The sequence below is a fragment of the Myxocyprinus asiaticus genome, chromosome 29, assembly GCF_019703515.2.
Source record: "Myxocyprinus asiaticus isolate MX2 ecotype Aquarium Trade chromosome 29, UBuf_Myxa_2, whole genome shotgun sequence".
NCBI lineage: Eukaryota > Metazoa > Chordata > Actinopteri > Cypriniformes > Catostomidae > Myxocyprinus > Myxocyprinus asiaticus.
In genome coordinates, this window is record NC_059372.1 from 15,165,629 (window position 1) to 15,179,329 (window position 13,701).

At 35.8% G+C, this 13,701-nt stretch overlaps 2 protein-coding genes across 10 annotated transcripts in view; one reads left to right on the forward strand and one right to left on the reverse strand.

Moving 5' to 3' along the window:
- The first annotated feature begins 707 nt into the window (after positions 1 to 707).
- On the forward strand, positions 708 to 11,887 carry LOC127419697 (NACHT, LRR and PYD domains-containing protein 12-like). 7 transcript variants are annotated; one of them, XM_051661316.1, is made up of 14 exons: positions 708 to 770; positions 3,435 to 3,535; positions 3,628 to 3,730; positions 3,892 to 3,993; positions 4,103 to 5,905; positions 6,903 to 7,076; positions 7,481 to 7,654; positions 7,812 to 7,985; positions 8,104 to 8,277; positions 8,357 to 8,530; positions 9,818 to 9,991; positions 10,098 to 10,271; positions 10,482 to 10,655; positions 10,830 to 11,887. In XM_051661316.1, exons 3-14 carry the CDS (start codon positions 3,654 to 3,656, stop codon positions 10,837 to 10,839), a joined length of 3,384 nt encoding a protein of 1,127 aa, XP_051517276.1. In that variant the 5' UTR covers positions 708 to 770; positions 3,435 to 3,535; positions 3,628 to 3,653; the 3' UTR covers positions 10,840 to 11,887. The 7 variants fall into 7 exon arrangements, 6 of the variants coding, with proteins under 6 accessions (XP_051517276.1, XP_051517278.1, XP_051517281.1 ...); XM_051661318.1 differs by having other exon boundaries at positions 3,435 to 3,730; XM_051661321.1 differs by lacking the exon at positions 3,628 to 3,730 and having other exon boundaries at positions 3,731 to 3,993.
- LOC127419700 (armadillo repeat-containing protein 1-like) overlaps positions 10,876 to 13,701 on the reverse strand; it is a 118,724-nt gene continuing 115,898 nt past the window's right edge. For all 3 annotated transcript variants that reach the window (XM_051661330.1, XM_051661328.1, XM_051661329.1), the window contains exons 6-7: positions 13,029 to 13,103; positions 10,876 to 12,795 (exon numbers count right to left, since the gene is read on the reverse strand). In XM_051661330.1, the coding sequence (XP_051517290.1) occupies positions 12,604 to 12,795; positions 13,029 to 13,103 (267 nt within the window). In that variant the 3' untranslated portion in view covers positions 10,876 to 12,603. The remainder of the gene's footprint in view (positions 12,796 to 13,028; positions 13,104 to 13,701) is intronic.

The following is a 13,701-nucleotide window of genomic DNA, read 5'->3' on the forward strand; positions in this document are numbered from 1 at the left end:
AACCCCCAAATGCATGACATATTTTTATATTTTGTCTTTCAATTAACTGAAGTTAAGGTTTTTATTGAAGTGAAGGCAAGATAAAATAAAAATAGCTTATTTTATATGAAAATTAATGGAGTAATTTAGTAATTACATATTTATAAGGTAAAAAAAAAAATCACAAATGAAAGGCATAACTTTGGTGTTATTACTTTAGTAAAGTTAGTGTTATTACATTTCAATACGGGGTTGGGGGAGGGTTGTACAAATGTCAGTCTCTATTTAATAATAATTAAGGATTAAAATGTGGACACACCCACTCAAACCATATTATTACTATTTTCCACATTATTTTAGAATAATAGTAAAAGTCATCAAAACTGTGAGGTAACACAAATGGAAGAAGCTTTAAATTAGATTGATTTAAATATGCTTAACTTTGCTAAGCATGTCTATAATTACTTCAATTAATGCCAAACTAAAGTAGCTGCTTATTTGCAATTTAACACTTTTGTAAAAAAAAAAAAAATAATAATAAAAAATAAAAAACTGAATTTTAAAAGTTCATACTCCTTATTAAAATCCTCCTCTTAAAAAAATAAGCTGAAATATACATGTGAAGTGCAGATGTTTTTTTTTTAAATCAGTTTAGCAGAATAGCACGCCGACATCTGCCAGTGCACGAGCACCCGCCCTTTTCTGTCCACGTGATCATTGACTGGCAGGGGCGATGTCATTGAAGCGAAACTAGAATGAGTTCCTGATTTGGAAGTATACTCGACTTGTTCGTAAGTTGTTATAGTTTCTTGAATAACTGGCATAAGGGCTGGCATTTTAAAATGATTATATGATGAGGTATAATTGTACACTTTTATACTGTATTCTTCACATTCACAATCTGTGTATTCTTTTTAGTGCGCATTGGTTGACTTAGGCTACTTTAGCTGTAGTAACAGCTAGACAGCTAATTATAATATTTGACTACATTCATTTTCATTTTAAAGCTTGTTTCTAAATAGTTGACTGTGTTTTGTAGAAAGTCTCTCTAACAGGGTTGTGTTGTGTTCTGTTTATCTTTCATTCATTCTCTCCATATTGTCATTAATTTCTGGTAACATTTTACAATTAGGTTCCTTTTTTACTTTAGTTAACTACATTAGTTAACATGAACTTACAATGTACAATACATTTAAAGAATTTATTAATATTGGTTAATGTTAATTTCTTTAAACTAAAAGTTTAATTAGTTGCATTATTAGTTAATGCATTATTTTTGAACTTACAACTAACAGTTATATTTTTATAAATTAACATTAACCAAGATTAATAAAAGCTTTAATAGTATATTGTTCATTGCACATAATGCATTAACTAACTAACTGTAAGTGTTACTTAATCTCTTTTAATCAGTCCCAAAACAAAACCTTGATTAATATGACCAGTATCAATGTAGTGAGAAAAAGGGAAAGAAAGGGGTGGTATATTTCTTATAATGCATAGTTGCATATTGAAGGCCAAAAGTTTTTAAATTAGTTTGTGCAGTTTAAAAAAAAAAAAAAAAAGGCTGTTGAAAATGCTTAAGATTGACAGTAACATCACATTTGACAATTACAATTTCAAATGCTTTATTTTGAACTGGGTGTGTTTATTACTTTAATAACAAACTTTGTTTACTGTTACTGGCATGAGGGCAATTTTAGAAAGAGTCACTGTAGCACCTTCCTTAGTAGCCTAATGCTTGTTACTGTCATGCTATCAGCAGTTCAAGACGTATGTATGATGCAATACTGCTTTTGTTAGGACTGGTGATTTTTTTTCTCTCCATGTGTTGGCCTTAAAATCACATGACATCAAAATCATACAATTAAATGAGTGTACATAGTTATAGTCCTATTTATCTGCTCATTAACATATTTAAATGCTTATAACATTTTTGATAAGACTTATTTCAGAACATGCACAGCCTCCCAGATGCCTGTTCCAACAAAAGGCAGTTTTGTGACTTCAGGTCAAATTTAATCCTTTCTTAAAACCTCATTTTCCTTCCTTTTTTAAAAAACAAACAAAAAAAAAACCAAACAAACAAAAAAACACTAGTGGATGCAAGAAAGTATCTAACTTCCACACCCTAACCGACCAGTTCCTCATTCTATTGCTCAATTTTATAAACTGCAACATAATTGTTGACATTACACACCATTAATAGAAAAAGAGAAATCCCTCTGAAATCCGGTCTCCATACAGGTCTGCTGACATGGGTATGACATTATTTAATTGTCTTGTGATTAAGTGTCTTGAATGGCATGTTCTCTGTATTATCTTGCTCTGGAACTAAATAAAGCCCTGCACTTGGAAGAATTATAAATGCTTATATCTGTTAAAAGTAATTCTTGCCAGCTTTAAAGGGATGGTTGAAAATGAAAATATTATCATCATTTACTCACTTTCTTTCTTCTGCAGAACACAAATTAGTATTTTTAGAAGCATATCTCAGCTCTGTTGGTCCTTACAATACAAGTGACTGGTGACCAGAACTTTGAAGCTCCAAAAATCACATAAAGGCAGCATAAAAGTAACCCATAAGATTACAGTGGTTAAATCAATGTCTTCAGAATCGATATAGTGTCAGTGAGAAACAGCTCAATATAAAAGTCCTTTTTTTAAACTATAAATCTCTACTTTCACTTTCACATTCTTTTATTTTGAAAATGAAAGTAGAGATTTATAGTATAAAAGCACTTAATTATTGGTCTGTTTCTCGCCCACACCTATCATATCACTTCTGAAGACATGGATGTATCTGAGTCTTATGGATTACTTTTATGTGGCCTTTGTGTGATTTTTGGAGCTTCAAAGGTATGGTCACCATTCACTTGCATTGCAAGGACCAACTGAGCTGAAATTTTATTCTAAAAATCTTTTTAGAAAATCTTGTTTATGTTCAGCAGAAAAAAGAAAGTCATACAAATCTGGGATGGCATGAGGATGAGTAAATGATGAGAGATTTCTCATTCAGGGTGAACTATCCTTTTAAGGAGTACACTAAGACATAGATAGTCTCAAAGCTCACAGACAGACTAAATGCCAAAAAAACCCAATTTTTATTTATTGGGCTCTTTAAAGGGCACCATTAAACTAAGCAAAATTCCCCCAGAATGTCATAACTGATTACCTAACTCCTTTAAGCAATTATTTTGGCATCTCTTCTTACAGTATGTTCAGACATTATCTGTATTGGTTAGTCTGTGAAAACTTGTCTTTCCTGCTCCTGGTCTGTCCTGGACCAGTTGTTGACAGTTATGACAAGCAATAGTAAATGCCTGCAAATGAATTTTTTTGGTTTTGTTTTACTGTATATAGCACCAGTGAGGTTAACAGTAAATGTTTAAGCCCATGGTACTGTTCTGTAGATTCTAGTTGATTACATATCATCATATTTTTAATGTATGCAGGTCTAAGCTGCTGAACTCTCCAAGGGCATCAAGTTTAACAGAAATATGTGGATGGTTGTGCTTACATTTATAATTAATCGTCTGGGTTTAAGCACTCCACGGTACGTAAAGTGTGTTTATGTGCATGTGTCCTCCACATGACATTTGTTTATTGTCATAACATATTTCTAAAAAGGCTTCTCTGTCATTCAAGGCTGAAATCACTAAATCAACACAGCCATGTTTCTTTTAAAAAGTGCCAGTTCTATGTTGGAACCAATTGATTTTAAAAAGGATCTTCCCTCTACTGTATCAAGGTAAAATCAAGACCAGCTTAATCTGAGCATCCCAAACAATTTTAATAACATGAACCCATCAAGAAAAAACCACAGTATTACCACAGTATTTGATTCAGCCTGGATTCAGTGGATATGTTCACATGTTGTGCAATTTCTAAATATCCTCATACATTTGTAAGGTTTGGCAAGCAGATCAAGCCAAATTATCTGTCAAATGAAAGTGAAGCATCACTGACTGATCCAATTTCTTTCAACTTTGAAGACTTTGGCACTGATGAACGGTAAGAAACTCACACAGAGCTTATTAAAACATCATGTCATTTCCATTGGTGTTGATGAATTTGCTGTTCTCTGCATGAGAGTTTAGTCATTAAACATGTCTCTTTAAAGATATCACAAGAACAACATACTTGACGCAGCAGTCCATTCCAATTCAGCCATGGAGTGTCAACAGGAGTACAAATCAAGACTGAAAGCAAAATATCAATGCTTTCACAATGGCTTGTCCAGTCATACATATCCCACATTACTGAACGACATGTACACAGAGCTTTACATCACTGAGGGGGAAAGTGAGAATATCAACAAAGAGCATGAGGTGAGACAGATCGAGACTTTATTGAAGAGACAAACCACAGTCGACATCCCAGTTAAATGCAATGACATTTTTAAACACTTACCTGATAACAACAAACCCATCAAATGTGTGCTAACAAAGGGAGTCGCTGGCATTGGGAAAACGGTCTCAGTGCAGAAATTCATACTGGACTGGGCTGAGGGAAAAACTAATCAATACATTGAGTCTGTTCACCCACTTCCGTTTCGAGAGTTGAACCTGATGAAAGGGAGACGGTTCAGCTTGGTCGAACTTCTGCAGCACTTTAAAATGGAAGCAGTCTTTAAAGATGTCCATCATAATGTTCTCTTTATCTTTGATGGTCTGGATGAATGCCGCTTCCCTCTGGATTTCCAGAATAATGAAAAACTGTGCAACCCGACCGTGCCGGCCTCTATTGACGTTCTTCTGACAAATCTCATCAATAAGACCCTGCTTCCTGGTGCTCTCCTCTGGATAACATCTCGACCAGCAGCAGCCAGTCAGATCCCTCGTGAATATATTGACCTGGTGACTGAAGTTCGAGGGTTTAATGACCCTCAGAAGGAGGAGTACCTTAACAAGAGAATTAATGATAAACGCCTCTCTGGCCAAATCATCACACATTTGAAGTCATCAAGAAGTCTGTACATAATGTGCCACATACCAGTTTTCTGTTGGCTCTCAGTTACTGTGCTGGAGAGAATGTTCAATGAAGCAGAGGATGGAGAAATACCCAAGACGCTCACTCAAATGTACACACACTTCCTTCTCAACCAAACCAGAGCTAAAAATATGAGATACTCTAAAGATTACAAGCCAGGTCTAATGGATGAAGATATGATTTTGAAGCTAGGTAAACTCGCCTTCCAACAGCTGAAAAAGGGCAATCTGATATTCTACGAGGAAGATCTAATGGCTTGTGACATTGATGTACAGGAAGCAGTAGTGTACTCTGGAGTGTGCTCACAGATATTTAGAGAGGAGTCTGCACTAACCCAGAACAAAGTCTATTGCTTCGTCCATCTAAGCATTCAGGAGTTTTTGGCAGCCATGTATGTATACTTCATGTTTAAGATCAACCACTGCAACGTTCTTGATCAGGAACAACATGACACAACAGACCTTAATGAGACCACCTTGTTTGAATTGCACAAGAGTGCCATTGACAAAGCCCTACAGAGCGAGAATGGACACCTGGACCTTTTCCTCCGTTTCCTTCTGGGTGTTTCGTTGGAGTCCAATCAGAGGCTTCTACAAGGCTTACTACCTCAAGCTGGTAGCAGAGCCTCTCAGAGCATAGAGGAAACAGTTGAATATATCAAGAAGATGATCGAGGAGACTGCCTTGCCAGAAAAGTCCATCAATCTGTTCTACTGTCTCAATGAACTGAACGAACTATCTTTGGTTAAAGAGGTCCAACGCTTCCTGAATTCAGGACATTTTTCTAAACTCAGCCCTGCCCAATGGTCTGCCCTAGTCTTTGTATTATTGACATCAGAGGAGAAGCTGGATGTGTTTGACCTAAAGAAGTACATTAGATCAGATGAAGGCCTTACCAGACTGCTGCCAGTGGTGAAAGTTTCAGAGTCTGTTCTGTGAGTTTTATTCAAAAGTTAACTGTTTTTCAGCTCATTTTGGTTCTTTCCACTTTTGTTTATACTGTACATTGTAAGGGTAGTTATACTAACAGCTTAAGCAAGGTCATACATATTGTAGGCTGTGTTCTTGCCCATTATAGTGCAATCTTTATAACCTTGTTTTAATGGTAACACTTTACAATATGGTTCTATTCGTTACCATTAGTTAATGCATTAGGTATCCTGAACTAACACTGAACAATAATTTTTTACAACATCTATTAGTCTTGATAATCATTGTTAGTTCATGTTAATGCTTTTAATGTTAAAAATGTATTAGAATATGCAGAAATTAACATTAAAGGAATATTCCAGGTTCAGCACAAGTCAAGCTAAATTGAAAGCATTTGTAGCACAATGTTGATTACCACAGAAAATAATTTTAACTTGTCCCTCGTTTAAAGCAAAAATCATGGTTACAGTATGGCACTTACAATGGAAGTGAATGGGGCCAGTTCATAAATATAAAAAAAAAAACTCTTTCAAAGGTATAGCCACAAAATGTAAACAACATTACAGGGGTTACCAGCGTTGCGTCATGGCAACGAAGTTGCAATATTGGATGTAACTTTACCCTGATTTGGTAGTTTATCACAGTAAAATCATGTTAACATGTAGAATGTATACTTCTTGAAAGTGTATATTTTAACGTTATTGGACTGGCCACATTCACTTATATTGCAAGCGCCTTATTGTAACTACCATTTTTGCTTCTTTTTTTTCTAGAAAAATAAATAAACGAGGGATGAGTCAAAACTTTTATCGTGGTAATCAACATTATGCCACAAATGTTGTGGATTGAGCTTAACTTGTAATGAACCAAGAACATTCCTTTAACCAAGATAATAAATGCTGTAAAGGTGTTGATCACTGTTAATTTATGTTAAATACTGTGTAAACTAATGGTAAACCATACTGTACATCCTTATTGTGAAGTGTTACCATTTTATTCCAGATTGGATAATTGTGGACTCTCTATGAGATGTTGTAGAGCTCTTGCCTCCACTGTCAGTTACAACTCTTCAAATGTACGAGTGATAGATCTGTGCAGTAACTCCATTGGGGACAAAGGATTAGAGCTACTGTCAGCTGGAATGAAAAATTCACAGTGTAAATTAGAGGAACTGAGGTAAAGCTCTTGCTCACTCTTTTAGTTCACTTTGATAAAGCATACAGGTTGGACAACAATGCTGTCTTTTAAGGTTTACCTTCTGGTCTTCATATCACATTTAAATGTATATTATAAATATATAATATTTCCCCAATTATCATAATTAATATATGAAATCTATACGTTTACCATACCTGTTATATACAACTACATTTGAAGAGCATACATAAAACATCCAATATATTCAAGACTAGAAATAAGTTTTCTGGTTGTAAAGTTTTAACCTATTAGATTTAAAATTGGTTGTAATTTCCTCAGCACAATCAATTCAAACTGTTAGTTTGGCTTTATTGCCACAATTACAGCACTAATACATTAGCACTTGTAAAAGTTTAGTGATGCATATGTTACCCTTCCCTCAGGCTCTCGTACTGCAGAATCACAACGCAGGGCTGCTCTGTTCTGGAATCAGAACTTCTTCCAAACCTTCCAAACCTCAGGGTATTAGACCTAAGTGAAAACAGTCTGCGAGAATCAGGAATTAGGATCTTGGCCAATTACCTGAGGAATCAGCAATGTACGCTTGAGATATTGAGGTAGGTAGTGCCATGGATAGAATTCTGCAAGCCACCATGACTCACTTGAGGCAAGGCAAATTTACCAAACTTAAGGCAGTCAGTAAAAATGGAACAAAAATACCAAATGTAGAATTTGTTTTATTTTCATGATAATATATTATTTCATTATACATAGACTCAAGGACTGCAGAGTCACACCTGCAGGCAGCTTTGCAATTGCCTCAGCTCTGCAGTCCAACCCATCTCACTTGAGAGAGCTTGACCTGCACTGGAATAATCCAGGAGATAATGGTGTGGAGAAGCTTTCAGCTGTTTTAGAGCATCCACTCTCCAAGCTTGAAACCCTTTGGTATATGTTTGCTATTTGTTTTGGTAGAATTTTGCCATTCATAAAATATATAGTCATAGTTGTCTGTAAATGTTCCATTTTACCACATGGGTTTTGTCTGGTACTTTTCTACCCTCAGGCTGAGTTATGGTTTGCTCACTGATAAATCCTGTGAGGCTTTGGCTTCAGCCCTGAGATCCAGCTTCTCTACTCTGAAGGCTCTAGACCTGAGCGGTAATGCAATACATGACAAAGGCGTAAAAATGCTCTCAAATGGGCTCGGAAGCCAACATTGCAAAATATCGATTTTGAGGTAAGAGTTTCAAACCTCCATTTAGATCCTGAACAGAAACACATGGTCTTATATATTGTGACATATCCTGTCTTTTCAGATTGGCATTGTGTGAGATCACAGAGGTAGGTGTGGCCGATTTGGCCTCTGCTCTGGTTTCAAATCCTGATCCACTGAGAGAGTTGGACCTGAGACAGAACCACATAAAAGACGCTGGTGTAACAAGACTCTCTGAAGTGGTTGAGAATTCCAGCTGTAGGCTAGAGACCCTACGGTGAGTAGAAGAATTGGAACTTTGATGTCATTATAGACTTTTAATTTTAAATGCTTTGCTGTTGGATACAAAACTCTAAAATCAGTTACAGTATGATCTTAAAAGTTCTTCTTCAGATTTGAATACAAATAAAAACTCTGCAACCTGCGTGTGAGCAGAGCAAAGTGAATTTTCTTATTTAACATGTAAAGAGGGCATTTATACAGAAGCAGAAGTCTTAATATGGAGGCCCAATGTTGCCTTAAATTAAAAATAAATGCAGTGCTTTGGTAAAGTTTTTGCACATCCCGAAAGAAAGCCTCAAAGCTTCACAAGACTTTGTTCGACTATGCCTATTCTTTTTTTTTGTTTTTTTTTTGGGGGGATTTTTCCCCTTTTTCTCCCAATTTGGAATGCCCAATTCCCGATGCGCTCTAAGTCCTCGTGGTCGCATAGTGATTCGCCTCAGTCCGGGTGGCGGAGGACGAATCCCAGTTGCCTCCATGTCTGAGACAATCAACCCGCGCATCTTATCACGTGGCTTGTTGAGCGCGTTGCCACGGAGACATAGCGCGTGTGGAGGCTTCACGCCATCCACCGCGGCAACCAAGCTCAATTCACCACGCGCCCCACCGAGAACAAACCACATTATAGCGACCACGAAGAGGTTACCCCATGTGACTCTACCCTCCCTAGCAACCGGGCCAATTTCGTTGCTTAGGAGACCTGGCTGGAGTCACTCAGCACGCCCTGACTATGCCTATCCTTGAAGTAGAAAGAGATGCCTCCCTCATTAACATACAAAGAAATGTAGAAATAATGTGTATATGTAAAAATAAGTAAAATGTGGAAATAAATAAATATTGAAATACAAACGTTTCAATAAATATGAAAATAAATACAATAAATGTATAAAATGCACAAATAAATAAATATAATACATAAGGAAATAAAAGTATAAATACTCATTTGTCATATTTGAAAATGTATTCCTTTGTACACTTTTTGATTAAATGTTTTGTAAACATTTCTTTGGAAATATATTAATTTATTTTCATTCATTTTTAATTTAGGCAGCTTTGGTCCTCCATATCTTAGCAACATAAAAATGGCCCGACTAAGTCAGAGAAAAGGTGGAAAATTATGCAAACTAAATTATGACTGATTTGGGCAGAAATAAAAACTTTGCTAACATTACAAGTGGACTTCAGGGGGTAAAAAAAATTCTATGATACCATTAAAACCTCGAGTATTTTTAAAAACTTTCAACACTTGACAAAGACCTCCTTCGTTTTTCTCTCACAATAGTTTAGGGGACAGTGGCATCACAAAGAAAGGCTGTGCTGTCCTCGCAGCTGCTTTAAACTCAAACACCTCTAATCTGAAAGAGCTCGACCTGAGTAAAAATGACCTCGCAGACACAGGGTTGAAGCTCCTCTCTCCAGTGCTGAGGAACCACAGCAGCAAGATCATGAAACTGGAGTAGGTTCTGTAAAAAAATATTTTAAATAATATGTTCTAATATATCAGATACTCTATGTTCATGAAATGTACATGCTTTCATATAAACATCATGTTTCTTTACTAGTTTGAGTCAGTGTGCCTTAACTATGGACTGTTGTGATTCACTGGCTTCAATATTTGGAGAAAAATCCTCAAGTCTTAGAGAACTGGACCTGGGGGTAAATAACCTGCAAGATCTGGGAGTGAAAATACTTTGTGCTGGATTGGTAAATCCACACTGTCAGTTGGAAACTTTGAGGTAATATCTCTAAAATGTTCAAGGTTCACAGACATGAAGTCAGCAAAGTACTAAACAGTTTCACTGTTTATTGTGATTTTCCGTTCAGCTAATTCTGCTACTTTAAAATGGCATTTTACACCTTTGCTGAAAAATAGAAGGGGTTTGGTAAATGTATCTATGTTCAGACATAAGCTAATACTGAATGTAACTAATATTTGTTCTCTATAGGCTGTCTAATTGTGGTGTCACAGGGGAAGGTTGCACAATTTTAGCCTCAGCACTGTCGTCTAATCACTCACTTTTAAGAGAGATGGACCTAAGTGAAAACAATCTGACAGACTCAGCCGTGAGACCACTATCTGTCCTACTGGACAATCCACATTGTAAACTAGAGAAAATTAAGTAAGTAGACACACCTGGTTTGGTGTTTGTAGCAAATAAAAATGAGTACTGAACTGAACTGAATTTAATTGGCCTTATAGAGTGCGTCTTACAAAATACTCAAACTCCGTATTTGCATTTTTCTATCTTCAAAGGTGATGTTTTTGTTAATACATCTTTTCTTTGTCTCTTCAGTTTGTATTGAATAACAGATCTGTGGATACCACGGCATAATATTCAATATTCATGATGTCCATCTACATTTGAAAGTGTAGCAGATTGCTGACATACCCAACCACTCATTGATGTCAGAGACTGCTTTTTTTTTGTTGGTCATTTAAATGACATATTTGGATTTATGATTTTTAAAGACAGTTTTATTTGAAGTTATTATTTTTTGTAATTATTTATTGTTATTGCTTTTCCTATATTTATTAGATACCTATATTCTAAACATATATTTTCATATATTTATTATACATGTATATTCTGCCATGACATATTCATAGTCATACAAATTCATGCTCTCAGTTTGAAATGTAAAAGCTTTATCTTTTAGACTGTACTGTTAATGTAATAGTTGCATTACTACATGGAAATGAAATACACTACCAGTCAAGATTTGGGCACAATATGGTTTTAAAAGCATTCCAGGATATCTCATGCAGTTGGTTGAATATCTAGAGTTTAGAGCTGTAATCTAGGCAAAGGTTGGGTACTTTGAAGAACCCAAAGTGTTTAATGTTTTTGGTCACTATAGAATTCTCATACTTCCATTTGTGTTATTTCATAGTTTTAATTACTTATTAAATAAGTAGATAATAAGTAGATGTGTCCAAACTTTTGAATGGCAGTGTAGGTCTTCATGCATCGATTTTGATTTTGAGAGCTAATCTGTGACATTAGTGGCAATTTCAGGAACTGCAAGGAGAAAACGTGATAAATTTGCTAAACTCCCAACACACTTCACTTTCTGCTGTTGCATTTGTAAACATATTGAACATTTTCTCAGTGTTAGTAATGACTAAACAAAATGATACCTCAACATGTTTCCATACGTTTCTCAACCTGCTTTTTGAATGAAAAAGTTTAATGTATGTTACATAAATACTTACTGTAAAATTTAGTTGCATGATGCTTTCATGTCTGCAGTTTAACTAAAATATGTCATTTAGTTTCCAACTTTTATCCTGTAAAGCCTCTCAAGCTACATACTGTCCACTTGTATCAATAAACCTTATATTATAACTAAATTAAAGACTGTACATTGATTAATTATAACTAAATACAAAATTATTTGGTATGGGCAAAAAAAAAAAAAAAAAAAAAGATATATATATATATATATATGCAAGTAATTTTCTCCATATTGTATCTTAAAACTAAAATCAGGTATTTAGATTTTTAAAAAAAAATAAAACAATTTTTTTAGAGAGAATAACCAATATAGCCTTTTCCTTCCTAACCTTTATTTTATCCCAAAATTAGCATTAAATATGCATTTGTTCTTCTTCAATTGTTTCCATCTTCTTGAGAAGACTCAAGAGCTAAACTTTCCACCTATAAACACATCAAAACGTCAACATTTGCAACAAATCAGGTGGAAAGAAACAGACAAAACTTGACAACACAGAAACAGAAAGGAACATTTCTAATCCCTTAGAGAGGGAGGAAAGGAAAGTCCTGTTTTGGTGACAGTAAAAAAAAAAATTACAACATGGGCTCAAAATGAACAGCTTTCAGACAGCTGTAATGCAGCTGTGATCTCATGTGTCATGTGGAAGCATATTTTGTGTGAAAGGTTATAATCAACTGAACTTAATGACCTCTTCTGTAGCAAGTCCCTTGAATTTCCTTAGAGATTTGAGCTCTGATAATGATCCAAGTTGCTCTTTTAGGCCAATCTACCTTGTTGAACAGTGGTTGAGGACAAAGCAGGAAGGGCCTGCTGTCATCATTATGACAAGCTTTACCAGTAGAAGGTTTTAGTAAGGAAACTGGCTGCTGTGTTCAGCCAGCTTCCACTAGTGTCCTGTTTGGCACCGGTACGGGACACGGCGCGGTCCAGCTCTTTCTCAGGACTCTCATCCTCTGGCAGGTAATCCGGCAGGTATGAATTCTCTTCTACCTTTGCGCCAGAGGTGTGCAGTGGGATGAAAACCTGAACCATAGTACAGATAAGACCCGTAAATAATTGATGACAACACGTTTTATGGATTTAAATTACACCTAAAATATCATAAATATCAAAGCGTACACATGTAAACATAATTTGTTTCTTGTTTGTATTTATAGTCTGATAAACAACTATATAAACATAGAATCAGAGATTATCATTCTCACCGAGACACTTTTCTATACATGCTTAAAACCAAGAGCAACAACCAAACCCACCTCCTCTCCACTTTCATTTTTCACTACCTGCTGGACTGAGAGCACTTTGGTGGCAGCAATGGCAGTGGCCAGACTCTGCATAAGAGATAGAGATGTTTAGTCATTTTTCATCCATGTATTAAAGGGGTCATGTCATGAGGAATCAAATTTTCCTTGATATTATGACATATAAGAAGTCATTCTACTATTAAAATCATACTATACATTTCAGAACTCAAAACTTAATCCCCAATGCAATAAAAGCATTTATTGAAACCAACCTGCAAAAACGGCTCGTTCTCTACTTCCCTACATCATTTGGGGGCCCATTAATTCATGACCGCCTCTACAGCAAAAACACATCAACGCCTACTATACATCACTGCATCATTGGCCCCGCCCTCTGGTGCTTCAGTTCGTAAACACAGAGACGGAGAGAGAGAGAGAGAGAGAGAGAGAGAGAGAGAGCGCGCAGGACACACAGCCCTAGTGTGGCTTTACTATTCCTGAACACCAAAGGGGACCTATCTGGACTATTTTAAATTATTTTTGTATATAAACATGCACTAGACGTGCATGCTCACTCGACATGCTCATTCGGTTTCATCAGCTAGGTCTTGCTGTTCTGAACACAAATGTGTTCTGGACGCTTTTGTTTCGCTCATCTGCGCTCTTTTTAATTGTTGAGAAAACT

What these genes read in the sequence shown, in the direction of transcription:
- LOC127419697 (XM_051661318.1), top strand. Translation starts at nt 3,654, where the DNA reads ATGTTTCTTTTAAAAAGTGCCAGTTCTATGTTGGAACCAATTGATTTT. An exon ending in CTTCCCTCTACTGTATCAAG is followed by an intron (nt 3,731 to 3,891) that starts GTAAAATCAAGA and finishes TACATTTGTAAG; the next exon opens with GTTTGGCAAGCAGATCAAGC. An exon ending in GACTTTGGCACTGATGAACG is followed by an intron (nt 3,994 to 4,102) that starts GTAAGAAACTCA and finishes GTCTCTTTAAAG; the next exon opens with ATATCACAAGAACAACATAC.